Genomic DNA, 19,010 nt, shown 5'->3' on the forward strand with positions numbered 1-19,010 from the left:
GATCATGTGTATTTTTTTTTTTTTTAACCAGTCCTTTGTATTTGCTTTACAGCTTTCAAAGGGATTTTATATTTTTTATCCTCCTTCATCCTTATACCAGCTTTGGTAGGTAGGCAGAGCAGGTACTATTCTCATTTTACAGAAGAAAGTGTCTGTCAGAGAAGTTAAGTGACTTCCTCAGTGTTACACAACTAATAAGTGCTTGGGCTAGTCGTAGATCCTAGGTCTTTTGACTGCTAGTCTAATGCTGCCTCTACTATACTGCGTTACTTAAATGCTTAGTGAACAAGATTGGAGGAACACATAAACAACATTCATAATTTATATCTATTGGCATTTCAGTAGATATTCACTCACATAATTATAGGAAAAATAGAAAAAAACTGTTGTGGCATGCATTAAGGTATTTGTGAGGAAGTTTAAATTTGCCTTGAGAACAAAAAGACAATAGAGCACTGATAATGAAGAGTATGTGCTTAGAAGACGAATATAAATTGGGAAAGTTTTTCTTCATGCTTCTAATCATCTTGAATCAATAGACATATATATATTGCAAATGAAAATTAAGGCCTGATTTTCCCTTTCAGGAAGTTGTTGATTGGAAGAAAATTCTCTTTTTTCCAAATGCTTTTGGTATGGTCTATATAGATTTGTAGTTTCTGTCTTCATTCCATTTCATTCGTTTGCTTTGCATAATGTAATACTAGTTTAGAATATAAAATGCAAAGACACATTTATGCAACATATTTTATAAAGGCAATTAGGTAATATATTTTTTTAATGTGTATATATACAGACAAATTTTCTATCTACGAGTGAAACAGATCCATCTACTTTGGGAGTTTCTCTTCCTATTGGTGAGAGGTTATCTGCTAAGGTAGGTGGATAGGAGTAGTTATTGTGGGTAGCAGTTTTCCCAGGCATCAAAATCATAAAAGAACATACTGCTGATTTAAATGCAAATGGAAGATCACATCATTTCTCCATACTTGAATATATTTCTTTTTCAAAAATCCATGGAGTCATGTTTATGCTGTTTAAAAAAATTTTCTTGAACACATTTGTAACCATGTAATTGTATATTTCTTTAATATGTTGATTCTGTTGCTGTATTCAGTTATACTTAACTGAATATTCAGAATTCATTTTTTTCACCATGGGTTTCTGACTGTAAAGTTTATGCTATGTAACACAGTTATTGGAATGAGTGGATGTGAAATTATAGTGAGCTTTTATGTCGGGTGAGGGTAAGGGTTCTTTGAATGTGTGATTCTGTCACTCCATTAGTACACATGCATGTTCCTTCGTGGTAAAAGTGATAAAGCACTGTACCCCTCTCGTAGTGACTCAGTCTCACCAGAGTATATCAGAGATCATGAAATAGTATATAAGACACAATTGACAGTTAATAAATTTCAAAAGACAGACCTAGTTTCTTTTCTTTCTTTTTTTTTTTTTTTTGAGACAAAGTATCGCCCTGTCGCCCAGGCTGGAGTGCAGTGGCACGGTCTTGGCTCACTGCAACCTCCGCCTCCCCAGTTCAAGTGATTCTCTTGCCTCAGCCTCCTGAGTAGCTGGAGGCAGGATTACAGGCGCCTGCCACCACGCCTGGCTAATTTTTTGTATTTTTAGTAGAGGTGGAGTTTCACAATTTTGGCCAGACTGGTCTCGAACTCCTGACCTCGTGATCCACCCGCCTCTGCCTCCCAAAGTACTGATGTTACAGGCGTGAGCCACCGCACCCGGCTGACCTAGTTTCTTTAATACTTTTTTAGATTGTGTTGTTTTAGTGACACGGGAAATGTTAAAATTTAAGAACATTTTCTAATCTTACATATTTGTGCTTTAACAGAACATTTCATTATAATGTTTTATAATCTATGATAACTTTGCCTTTTTAAGTTTAAAATATAAAGGATCCTTTTTAACCTTGGAAAGGAAATGGTTAGCTGCAGATGCTTCAGGGAGTGGGTTGGGGCATTAGGAGAGGGAGGTGTCCTTGAGAAGGAAAGAAGGAAGGTAACCCCATCATATCTCTTTGGAAACATGCTAATGACAGTTCTCTTGGCAAACACAATCATCATATTTACTAGTGGGAGAGATTTATCTCTGAATGCTTTTGGCAGAATACACCTGGTTTGTCTAGGATTGCTGTTGGGAATCAAACCTGCAATCTATGGATTTATGTGGCATGGCTCTTTGGAAAATGTCATCTAAGCTCTGTTAACTATTGGAGTGTAAAATGGAGATGTTTCATGAACGAAGCAACTCCCTTCTATTAGAGACCTCATGTGTTAATGGACCAAAGCATGTAGTCGTGCATATTCTTACGTGACAAGAAAGACCTGGGGAGCTGTATGGGTGTCCTCAAACCTCTTCCGACTTCTCCCATACCTTTCAGTGACATTTGTCCTTGAAATTATTAGTAAAGCTTGATTCTGGGTAAGAGTTCTGATATGTATGATTCAGATTTGACATTCCGATATGACATTGAGGTATTTTTTTTCCTGAAGGTGAAGTTAACACTGCCTTTTGATTTTTATTTTAAGGAAAGGTTGAAACTTGAACGTAACAAAGAATACAATCAGTTTCTCAGGGGTAAGGAAGAATCCAGTGAAAAGTTCAGGCAGGTGGAAAAGAGTACTGAGGTAGGTTTTGCTTTTGAAGTAAATCTGTACTACCACATGTTGAATATTTTGTACTTGAAAAGGTTTTTCTATTTTAGACATTTTACTTTTTTTTTTTTTTTGTAAATACTTGCAAAATTAAGCCAAATTAAACCAAACACAGAACATTTAAATGTTTAGTTTTGAAAGTTGTTTTATCTCATATTGAAGAACTTTTAACATGTAATTAGGGAGATTTAATTTTAGAGATCAGTTTTGTTAAGTGATTTTCATTTATTTTTAAAAATTTAAATGAGTTTTTATGTTGACAATTCCTAGCTCTCTCTCTATATATATATACACTTTTTTTTCTTTTCAAAATTTAAGGATCAATTAGCCGGACTTGGTGGCAGGTGCCTGTAATCCCAACTACTTGGGAGGCTGAGGCAGGAGAATTGCTTGAACCTGGGAGACAGAGGTTGCAGTGAGCCAAGATTGCGTCACTGTGCTCCAGCCTGGGTGACAGAGCGAAACCTGGTCTGGAAAAAAAAAAAAGAAGGATGATTGATGTATCTGGGGCCAAACCATTCAAAACATTTACCACTTTCTGTATCCTTTGTGTTGAGAATTTAATTTGAAATATTTTGAAGTAATATCTCCTAGGATAGGAATTTACATTTAGTTTATCCTCTCCTTCTTTCTTTTCTTTCTTTTTTTTTTTTTTTTTGCGATGGAGTCTTGCTCTGTCACCCAGGCTGGAGTGCAGTGGCACAATCTCAGCTCACTGCAACCTCCGCTTCCTGGCTTCAGGTGATTCTGCTGCCTCAAGCCTCCGGAGTAACTGGGATTACAGGTGCCTGCCACCATAACTGGCTAATTTTTGTATTTTTAACAGAGATGGGGTTTCAGCATGTTGGTCAGGCTGGTCTTGAACTCCTGACCTCGTGATCCACCCGCCTCGGCCTCCTAAAGTGCTGGGATCATAGGCGTGAGCCTCCGTGCCATGCCACAGAAAGGTAAAATTTTCTTCAAGTTTTTTTTTCTAAAAAAAATATATGGGCGATTAATGTTGCCTAGGCTGGTCTTGAACTCCCAGGCTCAAGCAATCCACTGGCCTCCACCTAGAATTTTTATTTAATAAACTAACTTTTCATAAACTGTACAATTTGATGGGTTTTAGAATATGTAAACCACAATCAAGATAACGAGCCTATCTCATATCCCCCAAAGTGGTTCTGGGACCTTTTGGAATCTGTGTGTCCTCACTGTCCTCCACTCATTCCCACACTGTCTCCAGATCTTCCTGACCTGACTTCTATCACCCTAGACTACTTTACATTTGATCATTTAATATAAATGGATCATACAGGATATACTAGTTTTGGGGGTGTGGCTTCTTTCACTCGGTATGATTATTTTGAGGTTCATTTGTGTTGTTGAATGTATGGATAATTCATTCAGTTTTGTTGCATAGTAATATTCCATTGCATGGCTGTATCAGCTTGTTTATCCATTCCCCTGTTGATGGACATTTGAGTTATTTCTGGCTTTTGCTATTACAAGTAAAGCTTATATGAACATTCATGTAAAAACATATATATATATATGCGTGATTAAACAAACATCAGAGTTAAAATGATAGACTAAGTATAAATTGAGGGTTTACCTTATGAGAGATAGTTTCTCATCAAGTTTTGTTTCTTTTTTCTTTTTTAATCGAACAGCCCAAGAGTCAAAGAAATAAAAAACCTATTGGTCAAGTTAAGCCTGATTTAACTTCACAAAAACAGACATCTTGCGAAAATTCAGAGGGTCCTAGAAAAGATGTCTTAACTCCTTCAGAGGCATATGAAGAACTTCTGAACCAAAGACGACTAGATGATGAACTCGAAGTAAGGAATAGAAGAATTATTAAAAAAGCAAATGAAGAAGTAGGCATTTCCAACCTAAAACATCAGAGGTTTGCAAGCAAGGCTGGCATTCCAGATAGAAGATTTCACAAATTTAATGAGGATCGTGTTTTTGATAGACGGTATCATAGACCAGACCAAGATCCTGAAGTAAGTGAAGAAATGGATGAGAGGTTTAGATATGAAAGTGATTTTGATAGAAGACTTTTGAGAGTATATACAAATGACAGGTATTTACAACTTCATTTTTATTTTCTTTATTTGCTTAATATAGGAAATTAATTGTTAATATTTGCTGCTGTTACTTTTTATCATTATAGTAGGGAGAAGCAGTTTTATCATAATTAATTCTAAGTTGCTGTCAGTTTTAAGATGCATCATTATTTTATGTCCCACTGAGGGGAAAAAGAAAACACTCAAGGTGGCGGCCGTGTTATAAAGTTGGAAAACTGAAAGGCTACACCCATTATGTAAAAGTATGTGAATTGTCCCCACAGAAAGGGACAGAGAGGGAACGCCCACGTCCCAACCTTGTCAGTGAGTGGAGAGTAAAGATACAAACAGCCTTCCCTGAGAATTTGAAGTGTAAATTGGTACTGATTCAAGTTCACAGTCCAAATTCATACTGCCAGTAGTGTCCAAAGAAACCTTGAGGCCAGAATTCAGAGTTTTCTCAATTCATAGTGCTCTTGGATGAGGGGAAAAATAACTGTCTGCAATAATTTAACATAAAACCAGGTCATTGGCTATTCTGACTTCATATATTAAAATGTGGCCAGGTCTGGTGGCTCATGCCTGTAATCCCAGCACTTTGGGGGCCGAGGCGGGCAGATCACAAGGTAAGGAGGTGGAGACCAACCTGACCAACGTGGTGAAACCCCATCTCTACTGAAAATACAAAAATTAGCCAGGCATGGAGGCGCACGCCTGTAATCCCAGCTACTCAGAAAGCTGGGCAGGAGAATCGCTTGAACCCGGGGAGGCTGAGGTTGCAGTGAGTGGAGATCACGACACTGCACTCCAGCCTGGGTGACAGAGTAAGACTCTGTCTCAACAGCAATAACAAAAATAAATAAATAACATAAAACGTGTGAAAAAAGGATACCTTAAAATAGATTAAATACAGTTTATTCCTGTAGTCATAAGTTTTTTCAGTCAGATTTTCAGATGGTTTTCAGTTCCTTTGAATGTTTTTGTGACAGTATTTATAATTTCTTAACTGCTACAATGAGGGTTTATTGTTGTATTTATCATACATTGATACTTGCCATAGTTTAACCTAACTTGTTTTGGAGTTAGGAATGAATACCTTATGGTCTCATACTTGTCATTGACTTGTTTACTTGACAAGTGTTAATACATTTTGAGCAGCTTTTGGGACCTGCTTTATTTACTAGTCCAAATAGATTAGTTTTTAAGTATTTTAGAAAAAATTTTCAGGGGTAATGCTGTACATTTGCTATTCTAACTATTACGATACAAAGCTTTTACAGTTCTTTGTCTTCTACATTCTGTAGCTGTTATGTCCTCACACAATACTTTTAATATTTACCTGATTTAGGTAATTTGATTGATTAAAATTTGGAAATGGCAATTATAGTTTCTCTAATCTGAATCTAATTGTTTATACTTAGAAAATTCTCCAAATCCTATAATGTTATATTTGAAAATGCTTATATATGAAGGTAGTTAAAGGCTGACTAAACTAAAATAACTTAATTGGGGAACTGCAAGTACTCTTCAACTCTTGGTGATGATGTCTCCTTTGTACATGAGAACTTCCTTTCCCTTTATGATATTTGTTTACCTTTAGGGTGAATGTAATGCATACCTTTTTAAGTTTGGAATTTTAAGAAACATATTATAATGGTAGCTTCTTTGTTTTTTATAATCTATTACTTTTATAATTATACCCTGTGATAATTTTACACGTGAACTGACAAATGAATATCATTCTATTTGAGAACTATCATATCTTCTTATGTATCCCATAAATAAAATAAATTCCTTCTATATAAACTTTCCCAAATACTATTTAAGAATAGATTAAACATGAGGTTGAGTGAGAATAATTCTTGTTAAATACTTTAAAGTGTTTCTTCAATATATAAATCATATTTTATGTATTTTTATTTTGTTATTATATCAACTTTGACATCTCCAAGTGTTTTTTCTTATGTGTCTCTTTAAGAATTGAATTTAAAATCGGATTTACTTCAGATTTGTAGATTCCTTATTTCCACCAAAAAAAATAAAAAAGGATTTCAGTCATTCAGTAGTTTATAAATCAACTGGTTGATAGGAGAAATGACTGTATTTGTGAAAAGCTTGAGACTAAAGAAATGTGGAACTGAGTTTCATCTCTTGCTCCAAGCATTTATTCTTAACATACTGTGCAATCTTGATCAGAAGTTCTTGACAAAAAATAATTATAATGTATCATGAGAAGTGCACAGTTAATTTTCCTTAATTCTTCTAAGTTTTCTTTGTTCTTTTTTTTTTTTTTTCCTTTCCTAAAAGTCAGCATCTGGTCAATTCTAGTTTTGGTTTATAATAATTTTTTATTTTTGGTTTCAATTTTTCTCTACCCTATAAACATTTACTTTTTTCATATACCATAATTATTAATGAAATATTTCCCCATACTTAAATATGGGAAAGCTAGCTGGGTGTGGTGGCTCAAGCCTGTAATCCCAGCACTTTGGGAGGCCGAGACAGGCGGATCACGAGGTCAGGAGATCGAGACCATCCTGGCTAACACGGTGAAACCCCGTCTCTACTAAAAAAATACAAAAAACTAGCCGGGCGAGGTGGCGGGCGCCTATAGTCCCAGCTACTTGGGAGGCTGAGGCAGGAGAATGGCGTGAACCCGGGAGGCGGAGCTTGCAGTGAGCTGAGATCCGGCCACTGCACTCCAGCCTGGGCAACAGAGCGAGACTCCGTCTCAAAAACAAACAAACAAACAAACAAAATAAATAAATAAATATGGGAAAGCTAAAACTTTTCTCAGAAAATGATGTTACCTTCCTAAATTTGTATCATGAATCACTGACAGTGTTCTTAAATAATTAACAAGGTGGTTAACACTGTAATTGACAGTTGCATTGTGTGTGTATATGTGTTGTTTATTTATTCATATTTACCAATTTAAGTAAAATTTATCATATTTTAGGAGCTTTCTAAAGTAGAATGTAATAGCATGTCCTTAAGATACTTTGAAATTTATAGGCTCTATTTAAATATAGTAATCCTAGTCTTATTTATTAACTTGAATTGTAGAAGTTAATATTTTACTTTATTGTGTTTTACTTTAACCAATGTTAATGAGTAAAAGAAGTTTTACTTCTTAATACCCAAAGAAACCAGGTTCAGGGTAGATGGGATTGGTAATAGAAAACAGTGCTACCAAAGTAAATATAAAAATTGGGAAAGAATTGAAAACAAAGAGAAAACTGGTTGTCCACAGTTAACATCTCAGAGTTTTTCTTTAGCTTCTATTTTTTTTTTTTTTAAAGATTAACATGTGTTCATTTTTAGGATAAAGTTGGCCTGTACCCTATACCTGGTTTCTTTGGGTATTAAGATTTTTACCTGATCAGCTAGAGTTGTTGACTCATGTCTTCAAGGAAATAGGGAGAGAAATTTTTTTTTCATTTAAAATTTTTTTTTTTTTTTTTTTTTTAGTTAGTAGGATGGTGAAATCATTTTGCAGTTATTTTATTCCCTGAATCATATCTGATTTGCATTTCAAAGTTATGAGTTCTGTCCCTTTCTGACAAAACCCAATATATTAAGGTGTGATAAGTGAACCTATATATTAAAAGCCATAGAATATTTAGGTAGATTTTCTATGGCTACACCACCCTGGAACGTGCCTAATCTTGTTTGATATTGGAAACTAAGTAGGCTTGGACCTGGTTAGTAATTTGATGGGAGAGTATTTAGATAGATTACTTCTGGGTCACAAGGATAGTCTTAATCTGGTACTCTCACAGTGAAACAGAAAGGGCTTCCAGGGACAAACTGAACCTAAACTGAACCCCTGAACTTTGGTTAGAATCAGATGGTTCTTAGACATTAGGTGAGTGCATTACTTTTGGATATTATTGTCTGTCTGTTTCCCTTTAATGTTGAGATGATTGAATAAAGAGGTAACCATTCTAAAACCACTGCTGATTCATACTAGTTGCTTTCTTCAGAGAGGACTTTTTTTGTTCAGAAAAGGTTACAACAATAAATTGTGAGACCATAAAAGCTGTTTAAGTGAACTAACAGAAGTAGTTCAGGGTGATTAAATGCTAAATTTATTAGAAATATAAAGGGCACTTTTAGTAAATGAAGGAAATGCCATAAAAATTGTAGGGATATTTTAATAGAGAATAAGGTGGCTAACTTTCCAAACTATACTTTGGCTTTTCAGCTTAATTTCCCTTCAAGGTTTCTTTTTTTTAGGTCTTATATTGGTAATTAAAATATATATATATAAAATCTATATTTGTAAACAGTAATTCTTCCTTGACTTAAAAAAGATAAACAAATCATGTGTCATTTCATAAAATTGAATAGTATCCCTAGGATTTTATCTTTTTAGTGAAATCTTATTTCTGCTCTTTTTTAGTCTCTTACACATTTTTCAGTCTCGATCTTATTGTAATTGTTGGTAACAAAGTGGACTTTTATAATCTTGTAAATGATTTTTTTTTCTTCAGTGAAGGGTATACCTTAGAATATCTTTTCATATGTGCTGTTCAGTAGGAAATCTTTTGATTTTGCTGTAGATTTTAGCAAACAGACCTTAACCTTATACATAAATAAAATCATTTCTTAAATTAATTTAGAATGAACTTGGAAAATGACCTCTTGTGTTTATGGCGTTTGCTTTACTATCTGTATACACTGAAGAGCCTGTCAAAGATTTTTTAGTGTGGATACCTTGGGTGCAGTGGTGATGTAAAGATAAGCTAGAATTATTAGTCTAAATATTATCTTCAGAAAACTTAACTAGTAATGAAGGAAGCCACAAGCCCTATGTTAATTTTAGAAGAAGCTTTTGTATATCTCAGTGACCTTTAATTCTGGGACCCCAAGTTATGCTTTTAAGAATGTGTAACTTTACATTTCTATTTAATTTTTTTTTTTTTTTTTTTGAGACAGGGTCTTACTCTGTTACTCAGGCTGGAGTGCAGTGGTACAGTCTTGGCTCACTGCAACCTCTGCCTTCCAGGCTCAAGCAGTCCTCCCACTTTAGCCTCCCAAGTAGCTGGGACTACAGGTATGAGCCGCCATGCCTGGCCTCTGTTAAAGATTTTTTAAATAAAGATTTATTATTAAAGAATGTATATAAATAAATTATTTTTATATATAATTTTTTTTTGGCATAGATACCTCTTTACTACACCAGGGAATTTGCTTTTTGTGTTGCGTCGTGGGTTCTCAAGAAAACCTCTAGGTGATTTGCTAGGAGGATCCATAAGGACTTTGGGTATAATTGTACTCACAGTTATAATTTATTATAGCAAAATGATACAAAGCAAAATCAGCAAAGGTAAAAGGCACATGGAACAAAGTTTGAAGGAAACCAGACACAAGCTTCCAAGGGTTCTCTCCCAGTGGTATCACACAGGAGATGCTTACTACCTCCAGCATTGAATTGTAACAATATAAGGAAATGTCTACCAGGAAAGCGATTAGACACTCGGTGCCCAAGGTTTTTATTGTGGGATGGTTACATAGGCATCCTGTACCTGGCATGTACCAAAATTCCAGACTTCCTGAAGAAAAGCAAGTGTTTAGCATAAACTATAGTTTGTGCAGTTTAAGCACAGTGAACTGCTCTTATCAGTTCTGCCAGTGGTTGTAACTCTCCCAAAATCTGTATTCCCAGGTGCCAGCCAAGGGTCAACTACATAGTCAGGCTTTTCTGAGGACAGGCAGTCTCAGGCCTGCTCTGTTAACACTTTTTGGCATTATATATAAAGATCCAGTATAACTAAATCTGGTTGCCTGGCAGTGTTAATTACAAATTTGAATTTGAGTTTGTATTTACCTGTTTGTTAAGTGGTGTAAGTAGGGAATGACACTAAGCTGATATGTCATTCACACATCAGAATGTGTGTGTGTGATGAATGTGTGTGTGTGATGTGTGATGGATTAAAAAATGGAAGCCATTCATGCGTTATGCCATGTGATAGTTACTAAGATTAAAATTCCAAATAGTGTTTTCTCCACAGATGATATTGACAGTGGTTTGTATGATGGAAACAAGTGAAGAAAGAGTTTTATATGCTGGTTCTGTGGAGAGTGAGAAGTTTCTTTTTTTTTTTTTCCGGAAAATTGCCATTTTTCTTAATCTGATAATGAAATTCACCTAAAATACTGAATACCACTTTAACAATCATATTTCTTTGTAATAGTCCTCTTGAGAAAGACAGTATAGTTGGGTAACTCAACAGCCACGTAAAGAAACTTTGAAATGATTATGAAATGCTGATTTTCATGAACGCCGATAAGTATTGGTATAAAAAGTCATGTTGGTTTCTATGGTATGAGAAATTAAGCTAAAAATAAAATCAGTGTTTGCCAAATGGAAAAAAGATTGATTGAAAAACATTTATTCATTATTATTTTCCAAAAAGGTTTTTAAAGAAGAAAATAGAAAACATGCTAATCTTTCTTTTTGTTGTTTATGACCTCGTAAGTAAAGTTAGCTAATCATTTTCCCTGTTAATGTTTTCCATTCGCCTATCAGTAACATTTATTCTTTCCTGTGATTTACAGTGTTAGCAAATGTCATGGTTTGTTATATTTGATTTAATTTACAGACTGCTGCTGTATTTTTAAGTTAAAAAGGTTATGACAGGGCGCGGTGGCTCATGCCTGTAATCCCAGCACTTTGGGAGGCCGAGGCGGGAGATCACAAGGTTAGGAGATCGAGAGTATCCTGGCCAACAGGGTGAAACCCCATCTCTACTAAAATACAAAAAATTAGGTGTGGTGGTGCACGCCTATAGTCCCAGCTACTTGGGAGGCTGAGGCAGGGGAATTACTTGAACCCAGGAGGCAGAGGTTGCAGTGAACCGAGATCGCGCCACTGCATTCCAGCCTGGCGACACAGCAAGACTCTGTCTCAGAAAAAAAAAAGAAGGTTATATATACAATGAAATAATTCACAGACGCTATGAATTTTGATTTAAAAAATGTTCTCATTTTGAATTTTGACTATAATCTTTGTGAGTGTAGGGACTGTGTCCGAATACCCAGTAGGTGTTCGGTTCACTTTTAAATAGAATGATAAAAAAGTGTTAGTATATTTGTAGTTTTAAAAATCAAAACTTATAGAAAGTACATTAAAATAATTTATAATCTTTTTAGAAAAGATTATTACATTTAAACTCTTACTGTCTCATTAACCAGCAGATCATACAAATTCTATTTAATTTTAGAATGTGTTTATGGTAAAACTTCATTATAACACTTTGTTCCCTTTAATGTTGCCAACATCAAATGTAAAACCACCAAAGTGTTATAAGAAGGTCTGTATGTGGAACATTCTTTATAAGCTAATATGTTTTTAAGGATGCACAGGAATAGACGAGGGAATGTGCCTCCTATGGAACATGATGGGGATGTTATAGAACAGTCAAACATAAGAATTTCATCTGCTGAAAATAAAAGGTACAGTATGTAATATAAATTCTCCCCTTTAGTTATTACATTGTGAAACAGAATGTGCCTTAAACTGGCTAACTGAAAAAGTAGAAAGGTATAGTAAATTAACAGCCTTTCTTCTTAGAAGTGAATTAAAGGAAAAGAAAGGATGAGGAGGTAGTACTAAATGAAAATTGATAGTACTTTACAGCATTCTTTTAAAGAACAAGTTTTTGGTTATAAAGTGTGCCAGGGTGTTCTGAAGATGTCCTTATCATTACGAAGTATGTAAATTTGTCTGAAATAATAAAAGAAATAAGTATAATTTAATGGACTAAAAACTTAAAACATCTTAGAGTCATGGTGATGCAACTTGACTGGAAATAAATTGAAAATGTGGCTGGGCCCGGTGGCTCATGCCTGTAATCCCAGCATTTTGGGAGGCCGATGCAGGTGGATCACTTGAGGTCAGGAGTTCAAGACCAGCCTGGCCTGGCCAACATGGTGAAACCCTCTCTACTGAAAATACAGGAAAAAAAAAAAAAAAAAATTAGCCAGTCGTGGTAATCCCTCTAATCCCTGGTAATAATCCCTGTAATCCCAGCTACTCAGGAGGCTGAGGCAGGAGAATAACTTGAACCCCAGAGGCAGAGGTTGTAGTAAGCTGAGATAGTGCCACTGCATTCCAGCCTGGGTAACAGAGTGAGACTCATCTCAAAAAAAAAAAATTGGGAATGTTCCTGTGGTGTGAATTTTTCTTTCAAAAGTTTATTTTTGATTTTCAGTTTATCAAGTAGATAGCTTTTATGCTTACTTTGTAAAATTAGTGCTCGTATATATTTCTGTCGTGTTGAAAGGAAATTATATGTATTTTATCTTTATGTTCTCTTTCTACTTACAGTTTTTTATCATTTTGGTGGCATTCCGGTGTTGTACATAAGGATAAATGGTTTTGAATCTATAGTATACAGTGAATATGATGTCATATGTCAAGAAAGATGCCTATTTTTTCTAAGAAAAATAATATATAAACACTGCTTGCAAGAAGATAATTTGCTGTTTCGTTCTAATCAATTAAGTTTCCTTTGAGGATTTTTTTCCCCTTGTTTCAGTCTTCCAAGAAAGGAGGGTTTTTTTTTTTTTTTTTTTTTGGAGACAGCTTTGTTGTCCATGCTGGAGTGCAGTGACATGATATAGCTCACTGAAACCTTGACTTTCCAGGCTCAAGTGACCCTCCCACCACAGCCTCTGGAGTAGTTGGGACTACAGGCATGTGCCACTATGCCTGCCTAGTTTTTTAAAAAAAATTTTTTTTTAATTTTTTTTTTAATTTAGAGACAGGATCTCCGTTGTCCAGGCTGGTCTTGAACTCCCAAACTCATGGTGGGATCTTACAGGCATGAGCCACTGTGCATGGCCAGGAAGGAGTGTTTTTAGGGATGATCTTTTCTAAGTGTGTGCATAGGTCAGTCTTTCTCTCTTTTTTTTTTTTTTAAATTTATGTGCACTTTTCTTTTTTCTTTTTCTTTTTATTCTTTTTTGAGACGGAGTCTCACTCTGTCGCCCAGACTAGAATGCAGTGGCACGATCTTGGCTCTCTGCCTTCTTGATTCAAGTGATTCTCCTGCCTCGGCCTCCTGAGTAGCTGGGATTAGAGGCGCGCGTCACCACGCCTGGCTAATTTTTTGTATTTTTAGTAGAGATGGGGTTTCACCATGTTAGCCAGGCTGGTCTCAAACTCCTGACCTCAGGTGATCCGCCCGCCTTGGCCTCCCAAAGTGCTGGGATTACAGGTGTGAGCCACCACACCCAGCCTGAAAAAGATTTTATTTGAGAACTTATATAGCCAGTGAAGCAAGCTGAACATTTTTGTTTTTGTTTTTGAGATGTGTCTCACTCTTGTTGCCCAAGCTGGAGCACAATGATGTTATCTTGGCTCATTGCAACCTCCACTTCCTGGTTTCAGGTGATTCTCCTGCCTCAGCCTCCTGAGTAGCTGGGATTACAGGCCTCTGCCACCACACCTAGCTAATTTTTTTGTATTTTTATTAGAGACAGGGTTTCACCATGTTGGCCAGGCTGATTTCCAACTCCTGACCTCAGGCAATCCACCCATGTAGGCTTCCCAAAGTGCTGGAATTGCAAGTGTGAGCCACTGTGCCTGGCCAAAATTTTTTTTTTTTTAGGCCTGAATACATTGGAGTTGCACTGTATAAAGAGATAGAATGCCATGATTTTACCTTAACCTTAAAAATTTGTAAATATTATAATGTCCATAGTACTTTGAAAGGCTAATCACTCATATCTACATTTTACTCTAAAATTTTGCTGCCTGTAAATTATCTGGATTTTAACTTACTCTGTTTCTCTGTCTTTTTTTCTTTAGTGCTTCAGACAATGAACCATCCAAATCTGCTAATCAAGATACTTGTAGTCCTTTTGCAGGGATGCTCTTTGGTAGGCACAAAACTTCCAATTAGTTAGACTTGTACAGAGTGTCTTATAATCCTTTTTTAGTGAGCACTCAGTGTTATGATTAATACTATTTTTACTAATAGTAGAAAATATTTGTAAGTGCTTACTTTATGGCTAGATACTATGCTAATCATTTAGCTTATATAGCTCTATGTATAACTTTATTTTGTATTTTTAAAATTTTATATATCTTTGTATTTTTATTCATGATATTCATGAACACATCTATGTATAATTTTAAAGTTAAATTATTTACTGATGTGCTTTCCATAGGTGATAATAAAATTATTAGTTTCAGTAATCTTTTCTTTGCAAAATGGATTGATCATTACCAATCAGTAATGAGCTTTTAATTCCATATTTTATTAGCATTCTGTTGCAGTGTGGCTGTTTCTTACATTCTGCTTTTTAAAAAATTTTGTTTTATATATGATAGTTTTTTCCTTAATTCTTCTTTCTAGTTTCTTCAGCTAGTACAAAACTGCTTTGTATATTAGTTTATTTTCTACAAATTAAACCTTTCTTTCCTTTGTTCTTTTCATGTAGTTTCTGAGAAGGTGTTTTGTTCAAGTCATGATGATGGTCTAAATTTTCTGTTTATTAGAAGCCATTGCTGAATATAAGCTTGTTTTGCTATATGACACTTGTCACAACTTAATACCAGAAACTGTGAGGAGAGCGTTGTTTCTGGTTTGTACCTTTAAATGTGTAATAGAAAAGAGGTCTGTTCTTTGTGTGAAAACTGTTAGAAAAAAATGAACTGAAATTTGGTTTTAGTAAAGTATATGAAGAAATTAAATAACACTTTAGATTCATTGAACGTAAAAACAGTAAATTAAATACTGGTTTAGAGACATATAATTGCACTGTATTCTCAGGTTTTTGTTCCCTTGTGAATGACTGTTGTGAGAAAAATAGCATGCCACCTAGAATTTTATTCTAGTATATTATCTGTAGGTGAAAATTGACCAGTTTAATCAGTACCATGTAAAGTCTATATTTTTTCTTTTATTTTTATTTACTTATTTTATTTTAAAAGGCTATATTCTTATTTTTTTTTTTTTTTTTGAAACTGAGTGTCACCCTATCACTGAGGTTGGAGTGCAGTGGCACAATCTTGGCTCACTGCAACCTCCACCTCCTGGGTTCAAGTGATTCTTGTGCCTCAGTCTCCTGAGTAGTTGGAATTACAGGCATGTGCCACCATGCCTGGCTAATTTTTGTATTTTTTTAGTAGAGATGGGGTTTCACCATGTTGACCAGGCTGGTCTCAAACTCCTGACCTCAAGTGATCTGCCCGCCTTGGCTTCCTAAAGTGCTGAGATTACAGGCGTGAGCCACTGTTCCCTGCCGATGTATTTTATAAAACATGGTAAAATAAGAGAAATGTCTTTCTGAGCTGAGAGCCTACTGATAAATAATTTTATCAATAAAAGGATTATTGTATCCTGACCTTTTAAAGATGAATAGCATGAGTTTAATGCAATCCAGGATTTATAGATGAATATTTGGTAAGACAATGAACTCTTAACATTTGAAACAAACTGTTAAAGTCATTTAATTCAATGACTTATCTCGTGGTTGATCTTTTCCCCCCCAAACTATGTTTGTACATACCTATAGGAAATTTATTATCCCTAGAGACAGGACATTCCATCTTCAGATGGCTGTGATTGTTATGATACTCTTATTTCAATTGAACTGAAATTTATCTTCCTATAATTTTGCCCCAAGGATGTCACTTGGGGCCTTTTCTTTATTTAAAGAGTAAGATCATTGATTTAGTTTAGAGCTAAATAACAAATGTATTGTAGGGTTTATAAGAGAACCATAGGTAATTTAGAAGTATGTTTAAAAATTTCCATTCATTTGGGAATTTTCCTTCTGTCTTTTTGTTATTGACTGCTTGTTTAAGCCTCTTAAGATCCAAGAATATAATTAGATTAATTTCAGTTATTTCAAGTTTGTTGAATTTCTTTGACTTTTTTTTTTTTTTTTTGAGTGGCTCAGAATATAGTCTGTCTTGGTGAGTGTTTAGTGTGTACTTGAAAGAATGTGCATGGTGCAGTTGTTGAGTATAGTAGTTTATAGATGTCATTTAACGCTGGGTGTGGTGGCTCACACCTGTAATCCCAGCATCCTGGGTGGCTGAAGCAGGAGGATCACTTGATTGAGCCCAAGAGTTTGAGAGCAACCTGGACAACATAGGGAGACCATGTCTCTACAAAAAATAAAAAAATTAATTGGGTGTGGTGGCATGCACCTGTAGTCCTAGCCACTCAGGAGGCAGAGGTAGGAGGATTGCTTAAGCCTGGGAGGTTGAGGCTGCAGTGAGCCGTGATTGTGCCACTGCACTCCAACCTGGGTGACAGAGTAAGACCCTGTATCAAAAAAAGAAAAAAAAAGGTGTCAGTTAAATCAAGTTAGTTCATTGTATGTTCATGTCTTGTATATCCTTAATGAATTTTATCTGCTTCTATTGATTGCTTAGAGAGAAGTGTTGAATTCTCTATCTTGTCCTTCGTGAGGCCTGGAGTGCCAGAGGGATTTTCTTAGTGTTCCTGCACTTTCCCCAGTTTTCAGCAAGACCTTCATGTCCTTGACAGTGAGGGCATCTCTTCCTCCACACTTCCCCCTTCTCAGCAATATATTGCTGTTGATTGTTACTTGATGCTGTACTGGTCCTGTGCATCTGGGCCTCAGGGATGGGTCTTTCTCAACATTTCTGTCCTTGCCCAGGATGATAGCTAAACTCTTCTTTGTGTCTGAGGAGGGTTTTGCATCAGATTTTTCACCAGATTTTTTTTTGCCCTTCCCCTAACAGTAACAAGCCTTTGCTATGTAAGAGTGTGGGATATTGCGTCCAAGCTGATTTTCTGTCCCTTCACCATAGCTTGCAGCTTTTGCTTTGTATAGTCTGCTTTGAAAGTCTGGAATGTGGGCCATGTTTTGTGCCTGAATGTCACAAAAGTATCTCTTTTAGGTCTTCTGTGTTGTTTGATCCCAGTTTTTCTAGTGAACATATGGAAATTGCATTCAGGCAGCAACTCCAGTGGGTCAAGTCTGGGCATGGTTTACTGAACAGATCCTTTGCTAATGGTCTCAAAAGGCTATAATCAAGGTATCCATCAGGCTGCTTTTTAACCGGAGGCTTGAGTGGGGAAGAATCTGCCTCTAAGCTAATGCAGGTTGTTGGCAGAATTCATTTCTTTGTGGCTATATGACTGAGGGCCCTGGCTTCTTACTGGATACCCACTGGAGACTGCCCACAGTTCCTAGTGGCCATCTGCTGTTCCTTGCCATGTGGGCTTCCTTACCATGGTTACTTACTTTATGCCAGCAAGAGGAATCTCTAAATTCAGGAAGGGCCCATTCCTTCTAAGGGCTTTCACCTGATTGTATCAGGTCCACCTAAGATAATCTCCCTTTTAATTACTTCAAAATTAGTTGATTCAGTACCTTAGTTACATCTGCAAATATTTTTTCCACCTTTCCATATTCTATTGTATACAAGTAAGTTACAGGTCCTACCCATTCTCAAGGGGAGGGAATTACACAGGGGTTCAGCAGGGAGCAGGGAACGTAGTAGCCATCTTTAAAAAATTTTGCCTACCATTGTCACATTTCTCTGTTACTAATGTTGCAGTCTCACACATGCTCCTTAATGTAGCAGTTTCTCGTTGTCTGAACTATTACCCCAGGTTCTTTGTCCCATGTCCAAGAAAACTAAGAAATATAGCCACAAAGGTGGGGTTGGAGCGAAAGTTTAATAAGTGAAAGAAAAAAAGCTCTCTGCAGGGAAGAGGGGAGTCTAAGTAGATGGCCGGGTTACAGCTGAATTGAAAAGCTTTTATAAGAAACAATCTCTGTAGCAGTTTGAGTAACTTATCAGTAAAACTATCTGTGCAACTCGTGTTACCTTATACAGCTCTGGGTACCTCTCTAGGCAAGCAGAAAGCTGCTTGTCTTGTTTGTATAACTGGGTTTGTTTTACATAAGCCACCCCTGCCCCACCCCCATGCAAGTTCCCACTATGAATATGCCTGAAAGGAGGTGGAAACTTTCCTGGGAGTTCACTAATTAGACAAAGAACAAAGAGCTCTGTGCTAGACCCTTGCTTATCTGTCCAGGTGCAGTCTGAGGTTTTATTTTTTCCCCCAGGTTGTTTTATTTTTGTCTGTTGCTGTGACTTTTCAAGCAGGCTGCTTCTGCAGTCTGAATTTTTTCCAAAATGATTTTTCCTTTCCTTCTCCCTCACTAAAGACCAATTTGATCTGAGTTCAGTTTTAAACTTAGCTAGGGACCTCTAGAGTAGCTTCCCTTTCAGAGAATAGTTTAGTCTTACTACTACAGAGTGACCTTTCTGACGTGT

The 19,010-nt window shown here is 36.0% G+C and overlaps 1 protein-coding gene across 3 annotated transcripts in view; it reads left to right on the forward strand.

Moving 5' to 3' along the window:
• Positions 1-19,010, forward strand: part of CSPP1 (centrosome and spindle pole associated protein 1) — a 136,596-nt gene that overhangs the window by 27,877 nt on the left and 89,709 nt on the right. For 2 of the 3 annotated variants that reach the window (XM_011976490.1, XM_011976491.1), the window contains 4 exons: positions 2,550-2,648; positions 4,331-4,746; positions 12,092-12,190; positions 14,550-14,620. In XM_011976490.1, coding sequence (XP_011831880.1) covers positions 2,550-2,648; positions 4,331-4,746; positions 12,092-12,190; positions 14,550-14,620 — 685 coding nt within the window. Of the gene's footprint in view, positions 1-796; positions 878-2,549; positions 2,649-4,330; positions 4,747-12,091; positions 12,191-14,549; positions 14,621-19,010 lie in introns of all 3 variants that reach the window. The other variant, XM_011976489.1, reaches the window with a different exon arrangement.

This window comes from Mandrillus leucophaeus, unplaced genomic scaffold (assembly GCF_000951045.1).
Source record: "Mandrillus leucophaeus isolate KB7577 unplaced genomic scaffold, Mleu.le_1.0 Scaffold167, whole genome shotgun sequence".
NCBI lineage: Eukaryota > Metazoa > Chordata > Mammalia > Primates > Cercopithecidae > Mandrillus > Mandrillus leucophaeus.